This window comes from Porites lutea, chromosome 5 (assembly GCF_958299795.1).
Source record: "Porites lutea chromosome 5, jaPorLute2.1, whole genome shotgun sequence".
Lineage (NCBI taxonomy): Eukaryota > Metazoa > Cnidaria > Anthozoa > Scleractinia > Poritidae > Porites > Porites lutea.
The window spans coordinates 23,085,743-23,102,266 of NC_133205.1; the positions used below are offsets into that span (position 1 = coordinate 23,085,743).

The following is a 16,524-nucleotide window of genomic DNA, read 5'->3' on the forward strand; positions in this document are numbered from 1 at the left end:
GTTGTTCTTACCAGTTAGAGAGAGCTAGAAAAGTATTGTTTGACCATTTTTTGGAAAGATGACGAAACAATTTTCTCAAGATTACGAGTTTGGTTGGTGATTATGTTTCATTTTCCCAAAGGGGTTAGCCTATGATTATAATTCTTTATTGAGACTCTACAGTGTATACAGTACTGTCGGTAATAGACTAAGACAGAGCGAAATGTTAGTTTACACATTTTATTAAATTTTAACAATTGAACAAGGTAAAATTTAAACAACAACGACAATAAAATGTTAACCGTATTATACAACGAGTAATAAGTTGATGTCATGTTCTCTGAATGAAAAATGTTTTGCCTTGGTTATTTAGTTCGATCTCATACAAAGCTTGCTCTGTATATAGTAGGTTACGAAGCTGGGCTCTTCTGACCTGAAATGTTTTATGAGAACAAAAAATAAATTATGAGATATACATGTATACAGTGTGTAAGGTTATTTTATACTAAATGACAGTTCCTTAAACACTCAAAGACCCCCCTCGCCCCCATCCCCCACCCCGCTCCCTTTGAGATAAAAATTAGAAAACAAAATTAACCTCTCTATTTAACTTGGAAATTTCAATAAGTGCCAAGAATTTATTGGAGAATGTACACTGTTCACTGGATTAACACTAATTGGCTAATTGGCTAATTAGCTAACTAATTGGCCTCTGTGCAACCAGGCACAGGGCTTAAAAGCAGCAGCTAGGTTGAATACAGTTTTTTTTCTTCTTTTCTCTGGCTATACCTTATCCTTGATTTGAAAATTGTACAAATGTAATAATCTAATAAAAAAACTTACAGCTGTTAATTCTTTGTTGGCAAGAGACAGCTCCTGTTTTGTGTCCTCAGCCCATTGCTTTAGCAATCGTCTTTCACTATTCTGCAAAATGCAACAAGTAAATTTAAAAATTCATTTTTGCTGCACTTTTCAAAAACAAATGAGTTCTGAAGTTCAAAAGCCAACTAATATTTGCAATCTTTGCTGCTGTCGATCATCTTAGCAGACCTCGCAAAACATAAATTTACTTGGACCACAAGTTCAAAAGGTCACAGTTTGTGATTTGTGTTTGGTGGATTTTGATCCATTTTGAGTGTTTCTGTGTTTCAAGGTTCGTTGCTTGTTGCTTGCAGCAGCAAAAAACATTATTGTAAGCTTGTTGGCTTTTTAATTTCAGAGTTTATGTTTTATTGAAAAGCGCAGTAATTTAATTGGCTCTCCCTGACTCTTCTGTCTCCAGTCACCTCTGAGTCTCCTATTAATATTAACATGAGATCCATGGTCAAAGGAGAGTGAGGGAAACAGGATTTCTCTCTCTTTTCTTTCCCTTCTTCCCATCACCCCTTGCCCTCCCTTTAGTTGTGCTTCTTGCTTTCCATTCCCCATGTGGGTGGGAACCAAAAGAGATGACTGTGGAAATGAGTCAGAATTGGTTACCAATCTTTTTTATTTATATCCACAGTGTGACAAACGCACTCTGACAGTAGACTAGGAAGCACAGGAAAAAATAACAGATTCCCATTTTTGGATATTTTAGGGTATTTAAAAAATACCCACAAAAACCCAAATTTGAAAGAGTGATCAAGACAAGTCCCAATCAGGAAACTTGGTTGCGAATTCCCTCGTTGGGACTTGTCTCACTTTGCCAAATTTGTGATTTTTATGGCTATTCTTTAAATACCCTAAAATATCCAAAAATGGGAATCCGTTATTTTTTCCTGTGAAGCTGATAGGTAATTAACAAAGCTACCCATGCTGTGTGTAACACATTAACTTTTTGTGTACCTGGCCATTTTGGAAATAATATTATTCTGATTTTGGTCGATCATCATATTTTAAATCGCAAAACATTATAAATTGCCCCTTTTTATTGCATTGTTTACATGCACCGTGATTTAGGGTTTTCCTATTAGAACTCACCTGACAGTCGCACATCAGTACATTGTACAAAATGTAATTCCATACAAGAAAGTAAATATAATTTTTGTTTGCTTGACTCCAAAAACCCTCTGCACTGGAACTTCAGGATAAAAATTTTATGCTTTTGACATCATTTAATGCCATTTTTCTAGATTTACAATGTATAGGCAACATAATCACAAACCTCTTCTTGTTTTTCCATCCATTCAGCAATCTGATTTACTCTAATCTCACTAAACAAAAAATGTGAGTCATGAATTATTACACAAAACAGTGGGGTGCCAGGCATTTTGCTATTATCACGTCACAGATAAGCCTAACCTGGATTTGTACTATGATCTGTTTCTTTTGTTTAATGTTAAATTTGGGTGCACTTATTGATAAAAGTATGGACAGAAGGACCCACAAAAACAATCATTTTCTAATTCCAGATTTAGATGGACTAGTACCTACAGTAAAAATAAGTCACATGCACCAGTCTCTAATTTCTTAATAAGTCTCTTACTGCAGTGTCTTCCCATTACTTTTATGAAAAAATATTTACTTGTCTGAGAGCAACAACAGATAATTTAAAGTTTGATACAAGGATTTATATTGAAAGCTTAAGGCTACTTGTAAAAGTATATTATAATTATTACCTCTTGACTTTTGCTTCCTGTTCAGAATTAAGCTCATCATTCTACCACAAAAAGAAAAATTACATGTAAATTTTGATGTTTGTGAAATTACCAATTTATGCCCAATGCCATGCAGATACAGTACATGAAACAACAAGTTACCTTCACTTGTACCCGCCAACCTTTTTACATCTATAGGCGTGACATTTTTTATCTTAAGAGGGCCAAGATTTTTTGTAGGGGTCCAATAATATCCGAAGATGTCCGAAGATGTTCCGAAGACTTCCGAAGAAGTTGTGAAGAGTTCCATCTAACACAAACACAGGAACACAAAGGAACATTGACTTCCCTACTAATAAAAGAGAATTCGGAGAAAGTCGATCATCCACATAGACTTTTCTTTTCTCTCTTTGGTTCTGGTTTGTTTAAATAATTAATATATTTTTCAAAATGTGTCAGTTAATGCTGTAATGGCTCAAACTTTTCTACCAGGTGTGACGACTTGGAACACAGGCGTGAGATCCAAGTTTTCGATCTGCAGGCGTGACAATCAGGCCTTAGGTGTGACACTTGACAGGTACACGTTAAGTGTGAGATTTTAATGTCTCTATACATAGCTTAGACAGGTCAGTGGAAAGTGCAATCTGTATACAGTGGACCGCTATTCTATGTATTAACCATGTGTAGTGTTTTCAGTCTAATCTTTGTAAGTATCGATCAGCATGTAGAACTGCATTTTATTGAATAAGGACGTTTTTCAGGTGAGTGAAAAAAATAAATACCCACCAAAAACTACTGATTTCTGCATTTTGAAATTTGTAAGTTAATGTTAATGCACATTATATTTACACGGTTCACTTTTAAGAATGATCAAAATGAAAAAATGAGAAAGTTAATGCCTACATGCAGTAATATAATTCACCCTATAATTCACTTTAGATTTCCAGTAACTTGGGAGAGAAAATCCCTGGAGAGTGCAGAAAACAGCATTTAAGAGGGTCTAAATAAAAAAATTTTCTTGGGCAGCATGCCCCTAGATCCCCCTAGAGGCTTGCCCCTCCAGCACTGACTGCTTACATTAACAACTCAGCCATCTACTTCAAAACTTTCTGACAACCCTGCTCTGGAGACAATGACGCAGACCCAACCAGGGTCTCTCTCTCTCTCTCTCTCTCACTCCATAGGGATGGGTAGGAGAGAACCCTGGGAATGAGGTTGGTAGGTAGGGAATATGCCAGAAATCCCGGAGTCTGTCTCCCGCACCCCAGAATAAAAAGGACAGTCATTCTAAAACATGTACAAGTATGTTGCAATCACTGCAAAGTGGCTAACCAGGCTAGCAGACCTTTTCATTTACGTTTGCTCCCTTTTGGCATATACAGTGTACAACTGTACATCAGTAGCTAATAATTTTTATTTAGCATGCATATTCTGCTTGTTGCTGTGATAAAGTTAACCAGTGGTTTATCAATAAACCAATGCTTGCACTTGGAAAACCAGTTTGATGAGAGAAAACAAGATTGACTAGTCCAGAAGTTCAGGTATGGTACTGATCTTTGAAGGCCTGACTTCACCACTTGTGTCCAGAGATCATGCATGCAATGGCGAAAATGGCAAAAAGTCGCCAAAGTTTGGCAAAAATGTTATGACAAAGCAAAGCATTGGACATATCTGAACTTCACTCAAGAAGACAAAAGCAGGGTGGACCTGTTGCTAACATATAACTTACAATATTATTGTATAAAACAACCATTGTTCTTTAAAAGATAACCAAGATTTATATGACTTATTCCCAAAGACATATATAATAAACGATTGTTGTTGGATCAATACTATTTTCCTCAAGCCTCAGTACTTCGTACATGTATCATTGTAGTTGTATATTGCCATCCACCCCCTCCACCCCCCCCCCCCCCCCTTCTACACACGCACCTCTTACAGCTACAATCATGGAAAGTTCTATTTCGACCTTCGCAACATTTATATGTACTAGGAATGACCTGACTTGTGCTCGAGGGTTTGTTCCCAACGTAGTCTTTGCAGATATTAATTTTTGTGCCATTGGCTGATTTCACCACTCGGTGAATCGAACATTAATGCCTCTTTAATAATGCAGTGCACAAAAATGCCATTTCTTTGAAAGAATGTAAAATGCTTGGTGAAAACAACATATCATTGTTGCCTGAAGAGAAGATCAGCGTAATCGTTCTGACAAAATTATTAATTGCTCCTAAACAATGGAAACAAATTTCATCGCTTTCTCTGCAGTATAAAGCACACAATGGATTTGATCTTTACGTAATTACCTAACAGAAAGTAAGCAAAATTGATCCAGTTACACTTACCTTGATTCACTCCTCTGTCTTTTTAGCGCTTTCCGTAGATTTTTCGCTCCAGGTCGTTCCACTTCGTACCTATAATTCGTTGCCATCGACATCTTGGTTAAAAAGAGGTTACCGGATTAAAACACAAGGGAAAATTACTTGTGAAAGCTTCACAAATCCTTCGATCGTTGATCACAATGAAGTAGCCTGCGTAGCAGGCGCTTGGAAGTAGTGGGCACAAGAATAAACGGGCGCACGAGAAGAAGTCACCCTTTGCGTGTCTCCCTCGCGCGCGCCCGTTCTCTCTTTCGCCCACTACTTCCAAGCGCCTGCTACGCAGGCTAACAATGAAGCTACAAAAATCACAATGGTTGCCCAGACGACGATCGAATAGTATCCCATGATGCACCTCGTTTCATGTCGTGACAGATCATGACCACTACTCTTCAGCACGCGCGTAATGAACATCGCAGTGCTCGATGTGTATGGTTTCCGAACATGTCTCGGTTCTGCTTTTGAGAATATTGAGTTAGCTGATATTCATTGTGCTTTAAACAAGAATTTCAGCGTTACTTTGAAGGGTTACATACGTTTCACTGATCTGTCGAGAACTACTTGTGCGCTCGGTCGCAACTACAAACACCAAGTATGAGACTCGGCAACTGAAAGGTTCACCAGGACCGAAACCATGACAACTGCAGTTACGAATAAATTTTAACCTATCGATGCGACAAACAATCCTCTGAATCACCCGGTACTGACTCCCACAATCTTCAAGAAAATGTCCCGGCCAGAATACGGATCTGTTCTTTTGAATAAATAAAGTTTCTGATATATATTTTTTTCAATTTCTGAGCAGGCTTGTTTAGCGTTGTGCCGCTTGCATGCTGCGTGGCACCTTTGTCTGGGTTCCTATCACACTGAAACACACGGCAATATTCACCGCTCCTTGTTCTAAAAATAACCACTATGAAAATACAAAGTGATTGCTTCGGAATAAAGTGCTCTCGAAAGCGCCCAACAGATGTAGCCTTCAGCAGGCTTTACACATATAACACATATATTATCACACATGGCGTTGAAATGTGATAAAAGATACGAAATTTCACCCATCTTTGCTCGATAAAAAAGTCTTTAAAATGTGGGTACTTCTGGGTACTTCTTAGCCTGTATAATATTCAGGACTACAATTTGCTGGCGTGAGGTCCACATTTGGAAGACTTCAACATATAATCCAAAAAATCGTGAATATTCATGACCTTGTTGTGGGTCACTGAACACTTTATGATAAGAAGACTAAGTGAAACAATGAAAATAAATGTTTCTATGTGAAAATTTCGCGACTAAGGGCCTGTTTACATGGAGTGGGGGACCCCGGTCAAGTGGGGTAAGTTTCTTTTGTTTTCACGCTCTGTGGGACACAAAACAAAAGAAACTTACCCCACTAGACCGGGGTCCCCCACTCCATTTAAACAGGGTCTAAGCCATTGCAAATCGGAGAAATCATGTCAAATAACAAAATAATACAATTTTCTTACTTTTACTGGAACACAAATGAGAAAAAAGGCGACGAGAAAACGACCTTATTTCACGATGGAATCTGCTATGACTGGAATATTACGTGATGTTTCTGGAAAAATGCATCCTGGGATACTATTCTCGTGGCCGAAACAAAAAAACGTCCTGGTTGTCCTGGTAACGAGAGTATTTTTGTTCGGCCCAGTCTCTGTGGAAAAATGTAACCACAGGCATACCATCCTGGGCAGAAAATGGGCACAGTTGTTCGAAGGCCGATTTTCTCTAACCCGGGGGGTTATTTCCTTTTCTTTTGTTTTGAAGCACTTTCTGAGACAATTTTCTCCGTTTTTTCCGAGTATCCAACTATCAAACTGTATACAAAAAGAATAAAACTAAATCGCACGTATTCTTTTTTTTTGGCCATCTCAGCTTAAGAAGAAACAAAGAGCAAACTGCAGTGCCACATGAGGAAATATAAACGAATTTCTTGAAAGAAATGAAACTTTAACTTGACTTTTCGTATGTTCCAACATAAATCTTCAGAAGTAATTAACCGAAGTAATAAAAGTAAAGAAACTGACTTGGCTTTTTACGCTATCACATCTGAATTCAAATTCATGCACTTGACATGATAAAAATTATACATGACAGACTGATCCTGATGGCAAAGCGATAAAGAAGTAAACAAAATATGGTTAGCCTATTCCAGGCGTTCAGGTAGTACAGAGCGGAGTTCAAATGGTGGGGAGCGAGTTAAATTGTGCGTGGGGAAAACGTGGGTAGACCGGGTTGAACGCCTGGAACAAGCTAAAATATGGTAAGTACGGTAAAATAAAAGATATAAAATATGTATTTCAAAAAAAAATTTTCCTGATATTTTGGATTGAAAGACAAACCTTCCTCGGGGACGAAAAACTGAAAATAATAGAGAGATTTAGAATCATGTTTCTGACGGCGAACGGTAGAGGTTAGTTTGTACCACATGGCCATGTTTTTTCTTATGAAATGTCGTTTACTGTTTATTATACCCACAAAAAAATAGAAATTTCACGCCAGTTTCATCCATGAGAATTATAGTTTTGGACAGTTTTTATCTCAGTGATTAAGACCTATTCTGAAAAATTATTTGCTTGAATTTGACGTTTGCCGTAGACGTGATTCTAAATCTCTTTAATGATAACTAACTGATCGTAGCCTTATGTCACCTACCAATCACGCTGTCAGTTATTTTTATTTTCACCGCCTGTCTGCCATCTCCCTTTCTTTAGTTTCCGTTCCAGGTCTAAAAGAGATCAGCACCACTCATGATCAATGGTTTGTCGATGTGGTCGTGCTGCACTTTAACATATATATTGACCTTATGGTTTGCTTCTCTTTTTCATTTTTAGATTAATGCCGGGGAATTTCAGACCATATTAGTGGAACCCCACTCTACAGGCAGTCGTTTATAACGGACAGTTTTGTTTGTCGCCACGAAAAGCTCATATTTTTTTCTCTAAAAATAACACGCTCAATACGGACACCTGTTAAAACGGACAACGGATACTTTTTTGTGTTCCGAGACAAATTCTCTTATTTCGTCAACCTAGCTTTACTGACACCTTTTATCTGCGTGCTGTTTCTATGACTGAATATCTTACCACTGATGAAAACCCAACAGAAACAGCGAAAAACCTTTTAAATGTTCTGTCTACTGAATAGTCTGTCTAATAGTTATTTGAATAAACTGCGACTTCAACTGCGAGAATTTTCAATTTATTTCTTCATTCCGCCGCGTTTGGTTCAAATATATGAAATTCTTTAAATAGATTAAAAAAATTATTATCGGGCACAGAGATTCGCTCTCTTAGCTCCTTCTCTCTTGAATTCATATATTTATTACCGTAAATCCTCTATTAAGCCCGCCCCCACCCCTACCCCTCTCAAATAAGCCTCATTCTCCACTAAATGATAGACTGTATTATTCAATCACGACTGTAAAATATCGTGTGGACTGATCCGGGATGGTTTTTTTCACCAACTGGAAGTTCGGATTTGTTTTTGATCTTTGGCTGAATGACCTCCAACTTCATGTCCCTGAGATTTTCTACTTTGCATTCTAGTTTTTTTGGAGAACTGATATCATCGTCCGTGCTCAGTAAATGAAATATGCTCCCCCTCTCTAATAAGCCCCCCGTCTCTATTAAGCCTCCCCGTCCCCCACCTCAAATAGGTTTGAAATAAATAAGCCCCCCGGTGGGCTTAATAGAGGATACAGTATTTCATCTTCATCTTTGCCGGTTATATTACCAACCAATTTAATGAGCAGCTTCTAGTTGGCTTGCTGGTAGCTTACTGTTTGGTTTGAGCGATGAACCAGTATCGCGGAAGTCTGGGTTCGAATAGCGACAAGCCTGAATTTTTCACGCTTTCTTCTTGAAACTGCATAAATTGCTACTTTAAAAACTGCAAGGATCTTCCATTTATTTCTTCATTCCACGGTTCTAGTTCAAATATATGAAATTCTTTACACATTAATTTATTATTTCACTTTAGGTTTCGCTGTCAATTCTTTTCATTGTTGTTTTTCCGACCCGTTATTTTTCATTTATCATAATTCAACGGCACAATTTTTTCCCAAGAAGTAATTAACGCCTCTCATAACACAAACACTTTCCAGAATATCAGATGTACGTCTCTCTTCGGCGCAAAAATGACCTGACTTCAATAATGTTAATTCCAACATGAGAGAATGACTTAAGCTTAAAACATCTCGACTGCAATGAGACTAAATTGCCCAATCGTTCAATTAATTCGTTGCTATCCAGAGAGAAACGTGTCGTATTTTTCTCATGGATTTGATATCAATTTGACTTCAGCTTTTCAATAAAAACAGACTAGAGAGAGGATATATATGCGAAATTCTTAAACACCTCGCTGAGGGTTACCGGGAAATGCGTCAACTAAAATTTGTGCAGTTTTCAACAATGGCTCATTAAACTCCTTTTTTAGTTATGTTAGATCTGGCTTTGCCTTTTGCTTTTGAATTCACTTACTCATGACTTTTAAACATTTTCTTCTTCCGCACTTCCTTTTTACTGAATTCTCCCACGTCGTCCTTTATTTGGCTTTCTTTGTCTGGAAGCAGTTGAAAATCCTTTGCCTATTGTCTTTCAGAACGGGTTTAAGTTTAATTATTTGTTTACTCTTTTCCACATACTGCAGATTTCAACGACAAGGATATTCAAGAAATAATTTAGTTTTATTTAGTTGTTGGTCAGTCGCTTTTCAGAGATAAACTCGTATTTAATTCTTGTGACCCTATTGAAGTTAAGGGATATGTGTGTGAAATTCTTAAACAGATTAATGGAGTTACCTGGAGATATGCTAACTAATACTGACGCCGCTTTAATAAAAGCAAAAGGTTGAAGCACTATATTATAACTTGTTCGGCACTATTTGTTTGTTTGTGTTTTGGGCGGATGCAATTGCTGTTGTTTTACGTTTTCTTTTCCTAAAGATAATATTTAGAAAGAGTCTCCTATGTCGTTCTTATTTTGGCATTTTTTCCCACAAGGGGATGTCCTTTCAGCGCATAGTCTTTCAGAGCAGGTACAAGTTTATTGATTATTCTTTTCCACGTACATCTTTTCAACCACAAGATCGTCTTTCAGAACGGGCATAAGTTAATTGAATATTCTTTTCCTCGTACTCCTTTTTAACGGAAACAAAGAGATAGATTTCAATAAATAATTCAGTAAGTATTTGGAAATACGTCCCTTCACTGTCTATTCGTATGCTCTCCGTCAGTGAAGTAGTACTGGTAATACTAACACGGTAAGCGGCCATATCCTCCTCTTTTTTGGGGGCCCTTTTGGGGTTAAGGTAGATCATGAAAAACTCAGGAGGAACCCACTTTCAAAATTACAACCCAAATTCTACTAATCAAATTTCTACTCGGGACTCTAAATTCTCCGGTTAAGAGAGGGAATACGCCAAACTCCTCTAAATTTTAGTGTAGATTTAATCGTAAGAGACAACCGGCTGTTCAAAGAAGTACTCGTACTCAATATTCATTGTTGAATTAATAGCTAATACGCTTCCTGACTTGAACATAACAAATCGGCCCTTTGGATAAAGTTGCATTAACAAAAGAGTTAAAAGGACGTCTTGATCGTATCTATTGCTAAAATACATTAACTCGGCCTATGCTCTATGAATGACTTTAAGACTGACTTGTGGTGTTTTTCAAGTGTTGGTGTGTTGCTATTCATGAGACGTCTCGTCTTTTTTCAAGCATTGAATTGAAAATAAAATATGAGATCTGAAATTTAGAGAAAAATCAAAAAATCAGGTAAGCCGTTTAGATCTAGAAATGGGTGACTTCCATCTAGGCTAATTTTATGAGATTTGTTTTGGTTTTCGTTACAAAATTTCAGGTTCTTGGCTTTTTATTTGTTTACGAAGTTGTTTTGCGAGTCTCATGCTAAAAACATCAATTTCAACCTTGATTCACTGAAATTCACCAAGAATTCCTCTTCCTTTGTTTCATGCATTTTTACTGATGTTAAAGTAGCAACATCCTGTTACAAACAAACGAGGTTATTGTGAGTTATTATACGTCTGTAGTTCTCACAGTTAAGAGGTAGTTTCGCCAGTGTTTCGTATTTTTAATCTAGTTGCTTCAAAGAGTCAGCAAAACCCGAAATTTAAGTAAAAAGTTCCTTTCAATTCAATTACTACTTCATAGGATGTTATTTTGGTCATAGAGTCGAAACTCACCATAATTTACTCTGGGAGTGGATACTTTCCAAGATGCCTAATTTTTGATGTGGGAGAATAAAAGCAGCGAATCGAAATTAATTGAATGTTCCACATATAGACAGCGATCATGCTACATTATCTGCTTTCAGTTAGTTATCACAATTTTTGAACCTGATCGAAACTAACGTGTTACATACGACTGTACATGTTTTTCTAGTTTTACCTTGTTGTCAGTTGTTTAAACCAATTTTGAACACTACTTTTCGAGATATGATGAGTTAGTTACCAAAACGGGCAACGGAAACAACTGAGCCTTGTTCGGCGAAAAATGAGTTCTCTCATATCTCTAAATGGATACTTGAATAGCTTTGACTGAGAAAAAGGCGTATGGGTTCTTTTGGATATTTGACTTACACCAACTTTCTGCAGCTTTTCTGAATATAAACAAAGGGAAGGGCTGCTTGTAATGACTTGAAGGGATATTTGTGCCACATATATCCCTTCAAGTCAGTACAGTGTGAAATTCTTAAAAACCGCAATGGAGTTTACGCCCACTTGAACTGAAGCTGTTTATTGGAAAATGTTCACGATACTTTTGTATTATTATGTATCATAATGTCTATGTGTGTGCCTTTTTTATTTGTTTAAATTTTTCTTTTCCTAAACATTACTTTTAGCAAATTCCGCCCCATTTCCTTATTTCTACTTGTCCTTTTTTGCCCAGAAGAAGTCGGGACTAAGTTAATTAATGATTATTCTTCCACGTGCGTACGGACCGTACCCCTTTCGATTCAAACAAAAAGATTGGTTTCAGTAAATAATTAAGTCCACTTTTGTTTGCCGTTCAGAGGACAACGTGTGTTGTCTATGTTGATACGATCTTAAGGGATATATGAGCCAGCCATATGAATTCTTGAATAACCTCACTAGGGTTACCTGGAAATACACGACAGCGAAAACCAAACTCGTTTATACCAAAATGTCCACGCACTATACCTTTTTGTGTTTCTTATACCCTGCCCATTGTCTCAGTTTCAGAACGGCATCAAGCTAACTGATTATTCTTCTCCACGTACTACTTTTAACCAGAACGAAAAGATTTCAATAAATAATTCAGCCAGATCAGTATTTGGAAATACATATCTTTATAAAGGATCTGACTTGCGTTAATTCGTAAGGTCTGTAGGAGTCAACACGGTAAGTTATCTCTCTGATTTGTTTTAGGGGGGTGCAACTGAGAGTTGCGATTGAAGAAGATCGTGAAAAACTTATAACAAGAAGGAAGTCCTTTGCAAAATTATGAGCTAGAACTCACGTCATATATTATTATAAAAACTAAACTTATTTAGAGCATGGACGTTAACAGTCCGAGAATTTACTCCGGAAAACTCAGAAAGTCTCTTGTTAAGATTGAGTCAGTTGGATTCGATGTAAAAACAAGATCTATTTCACATAAACCGTGATCGTTATGCCTTGTAATAAGCTTAGTGAGGGAGTTTTCAGTCTTAACCCTTTAAACCCTAAGAATGATCAGCATCAAATTTCTCCTTGTAATATTTATGCTTTGTAAAACAGAGTGGTCATGAGAATTACGGACACGATCACACAAGATAAATTTGCTTGATAATTTATCAACTTCTCCCCACCATTTCTGTAGAAAATGAATAGGGGCAACAAATGAGAATTCAAATTTTGATCTTAAGATTTAAAGGGTTAAACATATCTCATAATAATAGGCGTTGTTGCTAAAAGTGCAGGGAAATGCACGAGGGCAACGACTGATTAAAATACCTCAAGAAACATCAACAATAGAATTAGAAATCATGATACATTCCCAAGAGTGAGGAAATTTTCCTTTTTTCCTAAAGATCAGATAAAAAATAAAAACAGCCGCTGAACACCATGTAAAATAAGATTCATTTAAGGTTTGATTGGCTAAGACCGTGGTAGATTTATATTCTAGGGTACTTTCGAAGGCTTCATTCCCTTTCTCCTTGCGTACGAGTTCAGATATCGGTTTCTGCATAAAAAATCTTCACTTTTTGAAATCAAACGTTTCTTTTATACATATTGCGCACTTAAGGTTAAAGATTTTCATTTCTTTCACGAGACTAGCAGTTATTTTGTTTATGCAAAAATATATAAGAGTGGGAAGAATTTCTGCCTTACTATGTCTGTGTGTATCAGCGACATAATGCCAGGGGTAACCCTACAGTGGACAACTCTCCCATCCAGGGGGTGTAGCAGTAATACTTCAAAGTACTTCATGCTACAGAAACCGGAGGCTTAAGCTCCGGCCGGGTGGGACTCCTTGTCTTGTGTGCCCTTTTCTTTTTTAAACTTTGTAGGCAATTACTAAAAAACGAGAAGGGAGGTTTCTTATCAAGTTTAGGACACTTGGTGGAACTGAATGGTTTAGGCTTGATGGAATTTATATAGCAAACTTATTAGCAGGAGCGCAGCCAGAATTTTCTCAAAGCTACGGACACTTTTACCAAATCCGCCGTAACCAGTCTTCTAAGCTCCAAATTGCTTTCATGCGTGTACTTGAATTGATTAATTTCTGTTTTCTTATCAGTATGGTCATGGTCAAGTAATCATTTCTCTTGACTGAAGAGAAATGATTGAAAAGTGTCCCTCTGCATGCTTGTTCTTGAATAAGGAAAATTGTCTATCAAAACATTCTGGTAAATGTAAATCAATCTAAACAAATGAATGCACCATTACTATAAACGCGTTTATTTTCTCTTGAATCTTTTCAGAGAAAATTCTTTCCACGCTGGCTCAGTTTGAAAAGATGAACTCTAAAGTTGTGATTTTTGCTTTGGCAATTTGCCTGTTTGTTACAGCGTCTGGCGGTAAGTCTGTTTTTTTTTTTCTTGATCTATTACACAACACACAAAACAGTGAATTTTAGTAGGTCACAACATAACATGCAAATATTTGTACTAATAACTTAATGTGATTCCACTGTATTGGGGATAAAATTCGTCGGCAATTCCTTTTTTAATCTTGTCAAACGTCACCGGCTTCGAGTTCATTTGACTATTATTCCTCATAAAAACGGCCAGAAACAACAAAGGATATTAATTGTCATTATGTGGCCAAGTTTGGTAATCAACGGAAGATTATTGTAAGGAGTTATAAGGAGTTTTTATTCCAGCCTTGTTTTCATTCTAAAAGGTAACGTGACATAAACTTAATAAAAAATCTATCAAAAATGAGAATAGTCTAGAAATCCTACGACTGACACACAATTTTCGAAAAGTAGAGACACCAATAATGGAAAATTTCAATCAAAAGCAACATTGTATAAAAGTATAAATCTTTACTGAGATATCCTTTGATTTCCCAATTAAAACCATTTAGGTCATTCCGCAAGGCATAATTCTCCCAAGAAAGAGCTTCAGGAAGATGGGGAATTGCATGATGACGTGTGCAAAAAGCTCCTAGAGTCGGCCTCTTATGAGACACATACCCTCATGCAAATCCTTTACGACTCGTCTTGTCAACCAAAAGGATGGGAAGGATTCTTCAATCGAGCCGACGTGAAAAAAATGGTAGAAGATATCTCCAGTCGGCTTCAGGAAGATTCTCAAGTGAAGGGGCTCGAACTGAATCCAAAAATCGGATGGATTTTCAGAGCATTCCATATGGTTCCTCCTGACCAAGTAAAGGCTATAATTATGGGTCAAGATCCAGCCCCACAACCTGGCCTAGCAACGGGGCTCTCATTTAGTCTAGATCCCTCGGTCCATCCCAAAACTGTCCAAAGTGTGCTAAGAGTGATTCTTGAAGCTCGAAACGAAGGGTACTGCGTCAATGCTAGTGTTGGTGTCTTGGAGAACTGGGCTAAACAGGGCGTTCTTCTGCTAAACACAGCGCTGACCTTAGTACAGAAAAAAATTGGCTCGCACATACCAATCTGGAAAAAATTCAGCCGTGAAATAATGAAGTACATCAACGACAATATTAATCCATCCGTTTGGATTCTTTGGGGTAGCAAAGCCAAGGCTCTAGAGAACAAAATCGACAAGAGCAAACATTACATTGTGAAAGGAGGCCATCCATCGCCCAGGGCACCTGCCGAAAAGTTTTTTTGTCAAAATTACTTCTCCTGTGCAAACGAGTGGCTGTGTAAGAAAGGCCGTGGCACGGTGGACTGGAACCTAGTTCCTCTGCCCTGCAAAAAACACGCCAGTCGTTTGTTTGGGTGGAAAAGGTCTGGTTCAGGGTTTTATGAAAAAGATGAATGTGAAATGCAGCCCTGCCCTGCATTCTAATGTATTAAGGTAAACAAGAGGATTGGAATAAAGTACTGTAAAGTATAAAAATAATGTTCATATAGTCTTTTGTGTTTAATACTTTGCTTAGAACATGCAATCACTTTAATACTAGTTTTTAATTAATCATCTTTAGGCAGGAGTAAGCGAAATACTCTTTTATCTGGTGAAGGAATAAGACAGTGTTTCTTCAAATAAAAAGCTATGTTATTTGTGCATGCAGATGAAACACTGTTAAGCTGGTATAAAAAATGAAGTTGCTGGAGACTACACAATTGAGTTAAATGTGGCGACTTGTAAGACAACATCACTTAAATCAACATAGACGTATGAGTGGAAATGGTCGAACAGAACAAACTGTGTCTTCCTGCGAAACAAACACGCATTTGTAAGGTTATTTACATATCTCCAGATGCGACCCAGTTCGTCGGTCACCAGATTTATTAGATAAGGGTTTTTTCTTTGTTTTTTGTTTTCGTTCGTGTTGCGATCCAAAGCAGACAAGTTTCGAAGTGGAGGTTCATCAGAAGTTCGAAGTTCAAAGTTCATCAGACCAATCAGATTTTTCTTCCTAACTATTTGATGGCATCTGTTCATCTTTATCAGAGCCTTTTTTCATATTTTTAGACGGAAAACGTTTTACTACAAGCGTTTAAAAATATATTTGATCAACTATTTTGGTTCAAATTGCTCCTCGAGAGGCTTAGTTAGACTTTGTTCTGCCGGGCTCAATCGACACTTAAGGTCTGCAACAAACCTTCCTTTTTAATGTCGAGTGTTTTTTAGTATCGCGAAAAAATATACACAGCAATGAGAGGCCCTCTTATCAACAAACCTCTACAATGAATTACAAAACCTGTTACAACCCGTAGCTTCATGACTGCTCTTTCTTTTTCTTTAAGATTACATGAGACAAAAAGCACCAGCAGCACCAGGTAAAATAAGAGTCATTGACATCGTTTCGACAGTTGTTGATGATCTGAAGACAGTACAAATCGTTAGTTTATTACTTTTTTAAGAAACATGTATCTTGTGCCGGATAGTTGATGAACTAATATCTCAAAAGTGTAAGACTGACGAGAACGCAGAAACGTAAGT

The 16,524-nt window shown here is 37.3% G+C and overlaps 2 protein-coding genes across 2 annotated transcripts; one reads left to right on the plus strand and one right to left on the minus strand.

Annotated features, from left to right (window-relative positions):
• Window positions 1-201: 201 nt before the first annotated feature.
• LOC140938108 (uncharacterized) lies at window positions 202-5,092 on the minus strand. The gene is made up of 6 exons (XM_073387636.1): window positions 4,904-5,092; window positions 4,288-4,315; window positions 2,580-2,620; window positions 2,126-2,174; window positions 823-903; window positions 202-412 (listed from the first exon to the last, which is right to left on the minus strand). Exons 1-6 carry the CDS (start codon window positions 4,993-4,995, stop codon window positions 311-313), a joined length of 393 nt encoding a protein of 130 aa, XP_073243737.1. The 5' UTR covers window positions 4,996-5,092; the 3' UTR covers window positions 202-310.
• Window positions 5,093-7,342: 2,250 nt separating this feature from the next.
• On the plus strand, window positions 7,343-15,494 carry LOC140938109 (uracil-DNA glycosylase-like). Its single transcript, XM_073387637.1, has 3 exons — window positions 7,343-7,367; window positions 13,906-14,001; window positions 14,513-15,494. The coding sequence occupies exons 1-3, from the start codon at window positions 7,343-7,345 to the stop codon at window positions 15,424-15,426; spliced, it is 1,035 nt and encodes a 344-aa protein (XP_073243738.1). The 3' UTR covers window positions 15,427-15,494.
• The last annotated feature ends 1,030 nt before the right edge of the window (window positions 15,495-16,524 follow it).

Excerpts from the sequence above, each read along its gene's own strand:
- LOC140938109 (XM_073387637.1), top strand. The coding sequence starts at position 7,343 with ATGTTTCTGACGGCGAACGGTAGAG. Across the intron at positions 7,368-13,905 it reads TCTGACGGCGAACGGTAGAG|AGAAAATTCTTTCCACGCTG; the intron begins GTTAGTTTGTAC and ends GAATCTTTTCAG. Across the intron at positions 14,002-14,512 it reads GTTTGTTACAGCGTCTGGCG|GTCATTCCGCAAGGCATAAT; the intron begins GTAAGTCTGTTT and ends AAAACCATTTAG.
- LOC140938108 (XM_073387636.1), bottom strand. The coding sequence starts at position 4,995 with ATGTCGATGGCAACGAATTATAGGTACGAAGTGGAACGACCTGGAGCG. Across the intron at positions 2,175-2,579 it reads CAGGAAGCAAAAGTCAAGAG|TGAGATTAGAGTAAATCAGA; the intron begins GTAATAATTATA and ends TTTTTTGTTTAG. Across the intron at positions 904-2,125 it reads GGATGGAAAAACAAGAAGAG|AATAGTGAAAGACGATTGCT; the intron begins GTTTGTGATTAT and ends TGCATTTTGCAG.